Source organism: Mesocricetus auratus, unplaced genomic scaffold (genome assembly GCF_017639785.1).
Source record: "Mesocricetus auratus isolate SY011 unplaced genomic scaffold, BCM_Maur_2.0 Super-Scaffold_6730, whole genome shotgun sequence".
NCBI lineage: Eukaryota > Metazoa > Chordata > Mammalia > Rodentia > Cricetidae > Mesocricetus > Mesocricetus auratus.
Genome location: NW_024429184.1, coordinates 59,030,244 through 59,042,450, shown reverse-complemented (window position 1 = coordinate 59,042,450; position 12,207 = coordinate 59,030,244). Strand labels below are relative to the sequence as shown.

Sequence of the window (12,207 nt, the reverse complement as noted above, 5' to 3'; positions counted from 1 at the left end):
TCCTTCCCATGTAGAATGATGGGGAAAGTTATGCAATCAGGTTAAGAGATAACATAACAGGGGTTTCTTCATAAATTTTGGATAGGCAAGTATTTCTTCTGCAGGGTCAAGAGCTGGTGAAATGCCTTGGGGGTTAAGAATACTTGCTGCTCTTGAAGAGGACATGGTTTGGCTCTTAGCCCCAATATGGTGGCTCACAACCTCCTGTAACTTCTGTTCCAGAGCATGGGACATACTCTTCTGGCCTTCCTGGGCACCAGATATGCCTGTGGTACTCATACACAAACACACACACACACTTATTGATGAATGTAAGAGAAAAATACATAAATCTTTAAAATAAGTAAATAAATATATCTACACCAGTTCTGTTTCTTAACAGTATGGAGCTACTCTCATTCCTACAACACATATTAACTTGTGGAAATTCAGGGTTAAGCTAGAACACATTTTAAGGTAATTCCTTACTCCACACATATACAAAAAATTACAGTATGGAGAATGACACTGGCAAAAGAATCATCTTTGCATAAAAGTGAGGTTTACAGTGCTCTGAGCTGCAAGTAGCTAAATACTCAAGACAGCTGGCGTGGCTTAAACATGCCTTTGTAACCTCACATATCAAGAGAATGGAGGTGAGTTGGTCTAGTGATGCATCCATAGCAGAAAGAAACAGATGTAATTTGTCCTTTTGCTCAACAGTTAAAGAGTCTTTACTCTGTCCTTCTGCTTTGCATAATGACAGTTGTACTTACAAATTTCACAAATTAGCACTTTTTATAGACCCCTTTAACCCTTCCAATCCCTTTCTTCAGCCCTAACTCTGGGCCTGCCTTCCTTGAGGTAGGAGCAAGTATTGCTTTAGCTGTCTCGTAAATAAGCTAATCACTGCTCCACCAATCTATTGTGATGACTCACTTAGAATAAGCGCCAATTGGGGTCAATCACCTCCAAGGTTGCTGACTGGCATGAAAAGGTAGACACCCCTAGTAAAACCAGAGACTATGGACTTGGAAGGAATAAAGAGGAGGGAGACCCAGTGTTGGCCAGGTACCCAACAAGGTCTGCCACAAGAAAGTAGAAATGCTACCACCCACCATGGCTTTACAAGGGACGGCTTCAGTCGAAAACCCAAGTTCCACTTTGACATGAGTTTAATGTGGATGAGATGTTTTCTTCTGTTTACAAATAGACTTTGCAACAATAAATAAAAGCATGAACAGTATACTTGTTGAGTATTCAAAAAAGCTTACATACTGAATTGGGAAAGAGTTACTGAAAGCTTAATGTTTGGCATGGTGAATATTTAAGCCATTCTTTTATGAAAATATGATAATTTCCTTACCAAATTTCTTACCATTTTGATTTCTTTAATATTAATTAAAGCCTTTTTCAAATATTTCAAATGGAGGTCAACTGAGATGATCCATCCTCACAGATACTGCTCACAATTTCAAGGAGGCTAGCTGAGGTGATTCAGGCTCACAGACTACTCTAGTCAGGAATTGAGACAAGCCCTGCACAATCCCATTGTGGACAATAAATGATACAGTTTTGAGAGTTAACCCAAAAGTTTCCTTTACAGGATCCCCTAAAGATGCTGTTGCCCCCAGAAACAGGTAGCAAGTTTAAGAACATGACACCCACTTTCCCAAGAGTTTTTGGCGGTTTTTAGTCATTTAATAGGTTATGGATATTTGTCATTGTTTGGGAAATTGGTAACAAAATGTTGTTGGTTGTGGTCAGGAAGAGAGTTGAACAAGGGGGATTAGTTATATTCAAGGTTTTTGTTTTAATAAAAGGATACACATGTGATAGGATCAAAGGATAAATTATTGAATCTACTCTTAAAAGGAAAAAGAGGATATAGCTATGATACAATAAAAAGGTAGATTGTTAAATTAAGTCTACTTCTAAAATGTAAGATATGATAAAAAGATATATTATTAAATCTACTAGTTTCAAATATTTTACATTAGATTGGATATCTGTATATTGTATACAACTATTATATATTGATACAAATTTAAAATTAATTAGTTAAATCATTCAATATATGTTTATAATATTGTTCAAGGTATTGTACCTATATAGCTCATATTTTAGAAAGACAAGTTGTCTTCAAACACTTCAGAGATCTACAGAATATGACATTTAAAATGTTTTAATACCATTGAGACATGTCTGCTTCTGGCAGCACCAATATAATTAAGAGAAGATATTGGACATCAAAGAAACTCACTTGGAGTTTACTTTCTTTGTGACAAAGACAAGCCACTGGGCAAGAAAGTGTGCTTGACTTGACTGCAGACAGTATGCTGTCCAAAATGGACAAACAGGACATAAAAGACAGTAAGCCGCAAAATCTTGCAAGACAAGGTGAGATAGCCCTTCACGAAATCCTGCTTCACAGAAAAGTCTGTCAGAGATGCTAGGCCTATAGGCCAAAGACGGATTGCAAAGGAACCTTGGGTAACTGTCCAGGCAGCCAGCTGTTTTTGTCATTTCTCATATTGTTTTGGAAGTTGCTTGATCACACTTCCTGATTACTCAGCTAATATTATTTCCTTCTTGGACTTCTGAGGGAGTTAAATACTAGATAGCATAATTATAATTTTCATTGTTTACCAGACCCAGAAAAGAAACTCACTAAAGATGTGTAAAGTGTAAATGATTTGAGAGACATTAAAAGATATTTTGATAATGTAAATTAGAATGAAAAGTAAATTAGGTACAAGACTTTAAACTCACCAAGTTAGTATATATAATGAACTAGTTTCTCTAAATTGCCAAATACAAATGGACTAGATATTTTCTCCGCACTTGTCAAATGTAAAAGGACTAGATATTTTCTTTAAATTTGTTAAATACAAATGTACTAGACATTGTTGATAAACTTATTGCCTGTATATATTGTATATAGTCTTTCTTATGTTAGTTATAGCCTTCTTTTTGTATTAGACAAAAAGGGCAATTGTAGTGATATATTATTTATGATTTATTAAAGCTTGCCTGAAAATTCAAAAAAGCAAAGTCTACCTCAAGCTACAAAGATCAGGCAGTGGTGATATACACCTTTAATGCCATCAGTCAGAAGCTAGAAGGAGTTGGTACACACCTTTAGTCCCAGGACTCAGGATTAAGAGATAGTGGGATCTTTCTGAGTTCAAGGCCACCTAGGGATACATGAGATTGAATCAGTCTAAAAGAGTAACAAATCACAGGCCTTTAATCCCAGCTCTAGAGGGGTATATAATACAGGAGCAAATTCAGTAGGGACATTTAGTCTCCAGCCACACTGAGGAGAGGTTACAGTCTGAGGCTTGGTGAGAGGTCTTGAAGACAGGATCAGCCCATTTTAGCCTGAGGTAGAGGTAAGAAGCTAGTGGCCAGCTGCTTTGCTTTTCTGATATTCAGATTGAAGTTTGGACCCCAATATTACTGGGTTTTTTATTGAGTCCTATGACTAAAAGTGTGCACCACTACCTCCTAGCTTCTGGATACTGGGATTAAAGGTGTGTCACCACTGGCTGACTTTGTTTCTTTGAATCCTCAGGCAAATTTTAATAAATCATAAACAATATATCACTACAGCTTATTACTGAATTGGGAATGAAAAATTTACTGAAAGGTTAATGTTTGACATGGTGAATATTAAAGACATTCTTTTATTAAAATTTGATAATTCCCTTGCCAAATTTCTTACCATTTTAATTCCCTTAATCCCAATGAAAGCCTTTTTCAAATATATACAGTTGCTTTTAGTAGATTTAACTCAACTCCCTGTATGGTTTTGAATGATTCATAAGGTGTATGGACAGACATCGTGTCCATCTTCAGTAATACCGCCATTTCTTCATGATGAACATACACCATGAACTTGCCTATCATTTGCACATGTGAAAGTCAGTTTTCTGAATGCCAGGTGTGAGAATAATGAATTATTTTAAACCTACAAATTTACAGCCATTTTTTAATTTAAGAGACTGAAGATAAAAATCGTGAGTCTCCACCTAAAAAAGTTCTAAACTCCTCCTGATAGGTCTGTTTTCCCTTCTTCCCTCTGGCAGGCAGCAGGGAATCTTAGACTACAGAAGAACAGCTAGCTGGGGCATGGAAAGAAGCAGGTAATGGTTGGAATGAACTGGAAATCCCTTCCACAAGGCTTTTATTTGGTCTTGTGCGAGACTCCAGATACAAAGGCAAAGAAAATTCAGATGAGGGCTCACGAAGGAGCAAAGCACAATTAAATATCGCACTTCAAAATGAAAATGTGCATGCACAACACTGCCCTCGGTAGGGTGACACGTTATGAATTTAAAGTTAGTAAATTCCTACTTTAGATTGTGACATGGGCAAGGAGGGAATTCCACTTTTCAGTCTTTTCCTGGGGCTAAGACTTGAACTCCTGTTAATCAGTCAAACACAGTTAAAGGCCCCTTCGCGTTTTCACAAATGCTAAGTGCCGTGATCTCTTTTGAGAAGTTGTATGTTTTATGACTGAAGCAGAGGTCTCAACTGTCAGACAATATCGCTTCAACAGTCTCCTGAAGCCCCTTCTCCATCTGGTCCTAATTAAGTATTAGAAGCCAAAGAATGACTTCTCCCTTCTAGAAAGTAGTGCCTAGAGACCTATGGGCCCCCATCAGAGGAAAAAAAAAACATTTCTCCCTTCATCCTTCCTGCCCCCATGTTCTTTCGTGTGGGCAAGGCTGGAGGTTCTGAGCTCACCTCCATTCCCACCCACCTCAAGTTCTGGTGCCAGCTTTGTAGTCAATGCCTCACCAGAGAGGAACGAGGGGGAGGGGAAGGGGGCCTGTTAGCAGAAGAGCTGAGAGGGGCGGAGAAGTTAGGGGCTCTCCTCCTCCAGGGTCCAGGCCATCTCCGCCCCTGTAGCAGAGGCCCAGAGCACGCCCACGAAAGCTCCTGCCTTGCTGCTAGTCGACTCTCGTGGGCTTCGGGCCAGGACTGGGTGGAGGTGGAGGTGGGGGTGGGCAAGGAGGGCTCCGGTGTCACGTGCCTGCACAGGGACCTCAATAAATGCCCGCGAGCGCTGGGGAGCAGCGGAAGCGCCTGGCGCCGGGGCTCTGCACACTGAGACTGCACCGGGCTGAAGCTCGAGGTCGCCACGGATCCTTCCACTCCTCCTCCAGCGCCGACGGCTCAGGGACACAGGGGCGCCCACTGTGCCGAGAGAGCTGCTTTCAGAGGCCACTCTGCTGTCTAACTCTAGAGTCTGCATCCGCTGCTCCTCCCAGGCTTGCTAGGAGTCACGGAGGTAGGGACTTCAGCCCGCTCCTCGCTCAGAGTCCCGCAGTGACCCGGTCCTTCCCCATCACCGCGTCTGTGCAGTCCTTTGTAGAGACTGGGGTAACTGCGGGGACCCGCAGTCCAGCTCGGCTCAGCTCTCCGGGAACATCACACTGGAGAGGTAAGGACAATTCACAAGCTGCAGCCAGTGTGGTCCAGCCGCCAGGTTTTCCTAGCTCCCCTTTTGGAAACACGATCTAGGAAAAACACCAACTTGCAGAGAAACGTCTGGCTCAAACAGGGTAGGTGGGTTGCAGAGCAGGAACCCGAGGCTACAAAGGATGAGCCTGGCTTAGTTCTTACAACTGACTTCTTTGGTTTCGCGTTGTGTTGGGCGCGCCCTCTCTGCCGGGTTCAGTGAACCATGGACTCTTGCTGTGTGTGAGGGACTTGCTCTGAAGTTCTCCCCAGCACTCTTGGCAGGGTATGGTTCACAAGTTGGGCACAAACTTTGCAGGAAACATAATTGATTTCTTCATCTGCACGGGGGTCAAAGAAGAGTTGCTCCAGGGACCGGAGCCATTCATTCCTAGTGGTTCACCCGCCCTCTCCTAGTACCCACGAGCACAGGCGTGGATCAGTGTAAAACTTCGCTGGCAACTTCAGAACATTGTGGACATTATGAATAGCCATGAACCACAAATGAGATGCTAGGATATTGTGCCTTAAATTAAAAAAAATACAAAAAGCTCTTCAAAGTTTCTACAGAAAGTATAGGCGTCTAGACAAAAATAAAACACTGTACTGATCGTACTCTTTGAAGGCTAAATGTAATCTATGTCATTTAAAACCTTATAATTCAGAAATTATTCTCAAGCTTTGAGCTTTCTGGCTGCTTTTGCCCTTGACTCTTGGCTTCATGGGAAGCTTGGAAAAATATTTTGTGCAAAGAGTGCATTGTGAAAATTTTCTGTGGGGAGATGGGGCCGTGGAAAAGGTGCTTTGAAAACCTGAGTGCTTCCTTGTTGAAGTTTGCTATTAGAAAATAAATTCATCTTAATCACATGACTTGTCTTATAGCCAAAAGCAGTGGAAGAGCCTATCTTGGAGATTTTCCCGGGGAAACCCCGAGGCCATTCATTATGGTGTGTACTGCACGGGAGTGGCTCAGAGTGACCGCATTGCTCTTCGTGGCTAGAGCAGTTCCAGCTATGGTGGTTCCTAACGCCACTTTGTTGGAGAAACTTTTGGAAAAGTACATGGATGAGGATGGTGAATGGTGGACAGCCAAGCAAAGAGGGAAAAGAGCCATCACAGACAATGACATGCAGAGCATCCTGGATCTCCATAATAAACTGAGAAGTCAGGTATACCCAACAGCTTCTAACATGGAGTATATGGTAAGACATTTTTCACGTGGTATATATCAAAGACATGTTTATTGATGACTTCTGCACCATAGGCATATTACGTCATGCTGCTCTCTAATCATTTTACAACTTGTTCTGTTTGAATTTTTTTAAAGTTTTCTTCTAGTATATCCTTTTCTGCACACTCTTTTTTCATGTTCCTGTTGATAAGGCTCTTTCATTTTTAGCATAAAATTAAGTACCTCAGGTCCACTGTTCCTACTAAGTATTCTAAAAACCTCTGCTTTGACCTTCAGGAAGGTCACCATCCTCCTGAATGTCCTCTGCACTGACTTTTAATTTGTTTTATTACATAGGGGTCCACATGCTATGATGAAGGGGTGACAATCAGAGGTCAACTTTCAGGAGTCAGATCTCTTTTTCTGCATGTGAACCCAGGTCATCAAGCTCAAATCATCAGACTTGGCGTTTATTGGCTGAGCCATCTGGCCAGCCCCCATATTGACTTTCAGATTTACTTAGTAGAAAGATTATGCCCTAATGCCTGGTAGAACCTTTCTGTAAATAGTGGAGCTACACAACTAAGACTGAGACTTTGTCAAGAGTTCTGTACTGTTGAGCCTAGGTGTGTCCCCAAGTGGCCTTTTTGTTGTCCTTGCAAATATGAAAATCATTTTATAGTTTTATGTTAGACTGCTTTAGTCATGGGTTACCTCCATGTATTTCTTGTTTGTAAACTTCAAGGTATAAATATAACTCTAGGCAAATAATTAATTTTTAAAGAGTCATTTTTGTCCTTAATCACCTCATATAAATTAGCTGGTATGGGAAACAAAATTAGTTCTTTAAAATTATTAGCATACCTTACATATTTATACAGGGGTTTAAACTATATATTATTCTCATGTACTCAGAAAGCACCGTGTTAGTGGTCTAATGGCAAATACTTTGATGACAGCCAGACATATTTAATGACCATTCAAAAACTCAATTCTCCTTTACACACATTGTAGGGTACAGTAGTTTCATTCTAGCTGTTCCTTTTCCTCTGTATTTACATTCGTCCTGGTGGATATTCCTTCAGATAAGTTTCTAGAAACATGGCAGTTCTAACTTTCTGTGGTCCATTACAAAATAGTGCATTGCATTATTTTAACATTTACTTGCAAACTATTTTACCCTAAAGAAACCAGAAAGAATTCAAGACACCTCATCAGAAGTTGGGAATTAGGGCCCAAGTAGAAGGTAGAAATTCTGGCACCATCACTGACTGGCTTTGTGAATGGCCACTTACTAATATGGCTCTGTTTCATGTTCCTAAAGGCCATGCCAGGAGGGGAGTGATGATTCATTGAGATAGCCCGTAGTTTAGTTCTTTAAGGTACACATTACAAGGTGACAATATATCATTGAAGAAATAAGTAATAGAGTTTTAGGCTTCCTCACACTGTTTACACTTGACATCTAAAGAGATTGCTAACTCTTCTCAAAATTCCATGCAGGATGTGACATATCATGTTTAATTTTTTGGAATGTTTAAGATGAAAAATTCTCTAACTTCCTTTGTTAGTGAGTCTTCAATGAGAGCAAATTATGCAGCCTCTCTAAGTTGACCGCTGTCCATTTATTCTGTGATGGCTGGCCTTGAGTGACTTCCTGTATGTGTGGTTGTATGTATGTGGTATATGTGTGTACATATTCATGTGTGTGCGCACATGTGTGTTTGTGGGTGCTCATGCACTTGTGTGTGCACGTATGTAGAAGTCTATTGCTCCCCACCTTACTTTTTGAGATAGGGTCTCTCATTGAATCAATCAGACTTGGTGGCCAATGAGATCCATGTGTTCTCCTGTCTGTACTTCTCCAGTGTTCCCATCACAGATTTACACTGCCTTACCTGACTTAGGGGAACATCTCACTCATGAGTGCTGACAATCTAAAGCTGAGTGCTTGTGTTTCTGTGGTAAGCACTTTGTGGACTGTACCATCTCTCTGGTCCGTCTCCTGACTTTTTATTTAAAATAATGAAGAACTTAGGAGTTCAGTCTCACAGAAAGGAATGTGACGATCATTGTATGTGATTTAATATGTAAATCATGAAAAATATTCTGGGATTTTCTTTCTCATGTCTACTTACAAATTAAAAACAAAACCCAATAATAACTACACAGAATATTTATGGTGTCTAGTCTGGGATGGTTATTTGGTCTAATTTTTGTTTCACTGGTTTCTTTCTAGCCTTGAAATGTAGATTGAGAAAGCAGCCAGGGTTTATGTTGTGTTGCCCTTAGATACTATTAACATTGGAACTGTGTGCTGGCTTTAACGAGACTACAGAGCTCTGTGCCCCACTATAATTCTGGGAGTTATTAATTTTAGAGTGCACAGTGAAGGCATATTTAAAAGTGATTATTGGGAATATTATTGATTTTATGAATTTCATAGGAATGAAAGTACAGATACTGATCACTCTTTTAGAAGATCATTAGCTCAATGATTTAAATTCATTTATTTTAAGAAATAAAGCTTAAATCTAAAAGTTGACCATAGAACCTTTTTCTGTGTAACTTTAAATGTTCACTTATACTTTATATGTCTTTTCAGATTAACTGTTGAAATAGTGAACCTCCTTATTTATAATTGGTTTCTATTTTAGTCCTGCAATATCTGAGCCATACACTGACTTATTAATGTCATGTCCCCACTCCTATGCTTATCCTAACTTAACTTGTAGAGTTAAAAACTTACTGTTGGAAGCTATGCCTGCCTTTTCTTGAAGAGCTTATACTTTGAAAGAGGAAAAATGAAATCCTCACATATACAGGGAAACAAAATTCTTTGATCATGCCCATGCAACACTTTTCAAGAGTAACTGTGAGGGGTGTGCTGTCTCTTAATGGTGATTACCACAACTGATTGAAGGCAAGAGCAGACAGCTAGTGTTGCTAGGGGAGAATCATACTAAGCAGGTGCCAACACAGAGCTGGGGCAGAATCAAGAACCATAGAAATGATGTTAGAACCCAGAAGCAATAGGGAGAGTGCTGCCCTACATTTCATTTATAGTGAGTTGAGAATTGAGCCTTAGGGCATCAAATGGAGGGACAAGGGATTACCAGTAAAAACACTGGCCTTGGATGTATGCTGTAGCAGGCTCACATCTTGTCCCTGTTGCTTACTGGAATGTAAACTCTGATACTCTGCTGCCCTTCTGGGCCCTGGCTGCTTCAGTGGTTAAGCTGGTGGAAAAATACAAAGCCCAGAGGTTGCATTGAAGTGAGATGTTTGACTCTGTGGAATGGACATGTTTTCTTCCAGCCTGTCTTCATGTGGATTTACAACTACATAGTTCAGTTTGGTCATTTGTATTCTTCTTTTCTTCAACATTTAAAATGTCTGATGGTATTGTTTGGTCATCTTCTTTCTTCAATATTCAAAGTGTCTTCTCTGGGTTTTCCTCTATCAGTTCAATTTAAATACCGCCAGGCTTGCCTGACTCTGTCTTCCATACTTCTATCTGGCAACCCACTCTGCTCTTCCTTTATATGTTTCCTATGATGCATGGGATGGCCTCCATGTAGAGTCATTTCATAGCAACTTAAAAAGTAAACCAAGGGGCCTTATGACATGTGTTCTAGTCCCTCCCGGAAACAGAAAAGTAATTGTATTCATCTTCAAGTCCACAAATCTGATTTCAACACCCATACCCCTAAATACACATCTGCTAACCCATTCGTGACATTTGTCTCACGGACCTCTGTAAGCCCATCTCTTCTATTTCGTCATCACATTTGTTCCTCCACTCAGAGTTGTCTTGACGCTGTGTCCTCCCCTTTAACAAGCTGCATAGATTCATTCCTGTACTGTAGCTTAGGTCACCCTTTTCACGACTGGTAAAGGTGAAATTCCCCTCAGCTTATCTCTGTTTGTCACCCAGGTGAATAAAAGTTCTTTGGACTCCTCCATAGTTGAGAAGTATCTAAAATTAACTCAGCAAGCAAACACAGGTAGTCTGCACCAAGGACCTCAGTGACCTGTGTTCACAGTGACACACTTGCTGTGTTTAGTCAGGGACATGGGTCTGCAACTTTTTTCCCTATTTGGTATCATCTACATTTAGATGCCTGTGACCAGCCTCTTCCTGTTGTTTCCTCACAGTTGATCTCATGTGCCATGCTTTCTCTAAAGCATGTCCTGGTGTGTCCATTCCTCTGCCCATTCTAAAGTGCTGTATTTATATGAAAGATTCAGTGAAATGTATGTGTGTCTTATTTCCTTTCTAAGACTTTGGATTCCTAGAAGGGTAAGGATTACACCAGATTTATCTTTATAACTAAGTGCCCATTGCAGTGAAAGGATTATCTATCCAGTAAATTCTTGTGCTTGAATATTATTACATTCTAAAATACATGTGTTAAATGAAGGCACAGGAGGAAGAATGAATAAAATAATATCTGAGACAACTGTGAAGAACACACATAAGAGATTAACTTAAATGTTTTACCTTAAATAGAAGCTGCTTATCTAGGCCTTTAGAGAGAAAAAGTGCGGAAGGTCGGGGATTGTACTGCTGTTAACAAATTTCCCATGGTGCCTGGGAAGTGGTACAGAAAATGAAGACAGAGATTAATTGTGGCGATGTTATGGGCCACCTTTAGTCAGTATGAAGCATTATTTGAGCACTGGAATAGAGGAAGGAATGATTTCAGGATTACTCCAGGCTTCATTGGAAATAGGCTGTAGGTGCTTGAAACTCAACTGTGTATAATAATATGATGATGAAGCAGCAGCTGTCTAGTTGAGAGTGAGCAGGAGTGAGTTGCAGTGCCACGGTGGTAAGAAACGGCAGAAATCTGAATATCACCTCCTTGCAAGTCATTTATCTTGAAAAATTCAAAGAAGCCTTGTTCCAAGATACATAGAGTTGACTTGGCTAGCAGGCAGTCACAGACAGAATTCCCTCTCTTGGTGATGACCTGGCTAGCAGACAGCCAGCAGAGGGAATTCTGTCTCCTGGTGAAAGACCTGTCTAATCAAGCCATGATGTAGAATTTTGAAAATTAGTGGCAGTTTCCACTCTGGTTTACATATGAAGGGAAAATATTATGCATCCTAGAAATTTGAAAGGACTTTCACAACATTATGAAAATTCTAGAAATAGCTGATTATATTCTTTTAATGGATACATTAAATATAGAATACAATCCCCAGAGATGAAAGGAGGCAGAACCCAAACTCTATCTCTTTTGTAAGAACAGACTGGCTGCTTGGCTTCCTACCTAGTCTGACCCCCTCTATCCAAATCAAAAATTGTCTCTTACTCCCTCTGTAATAGAAGATAAAAACTTTAGCCCAAGACACAGAATAGCACAGAAGTCAATATCTGTTCAGATTGTCATTGTGCTATCAAGGATGCATCATTTGAGCTCGTTTTAAAAAAGTAGTATTGTTATGATTTGTACATGGCAATGGCTATGTGTGCTTAAGGAACTGGAGTCATTGGAGATGTCATCTTCTAAAATAGGGAATAGTTTGTATAGAAAAGCTTTTGTTAGGGGAAACTGGAGCTCAGTCTTGGACACTGCATA

At 40.2% G+C, this 12,207-nt stretch overlaps 1 protein-coding gene across 1 annotated transcript in view; it reads left to right on the top strand.

The window, feature by feature from the left end:
* Positions 1 to 5,053: 5,053 nt before the first annotated feature.
* The window catches only part of Crispld1 (cysteine rich secretory protein LCCL domain containing 1), a 35,396-nt gene continuing 28,242 nt past the window's right edge, over positions 5,054 to 12,207 (top strand). Inside the window, exons 1-2 of the mRNA XM_013110931.3 lie at positions 5,054 to 5,431; positions 6,331 to 6,650. Coding sequence (XP_012966385.1) covers positions 6,393 to 6,650 — 258 coding nt within the window. The 5' untranslated portion in view covers positions 5,054 to 5,431; positions 6,331 to 6,392. The remainder of the gene's footprint in view (positions 5,432 to 6,330; positions 6,651 to 12,207) is intronic.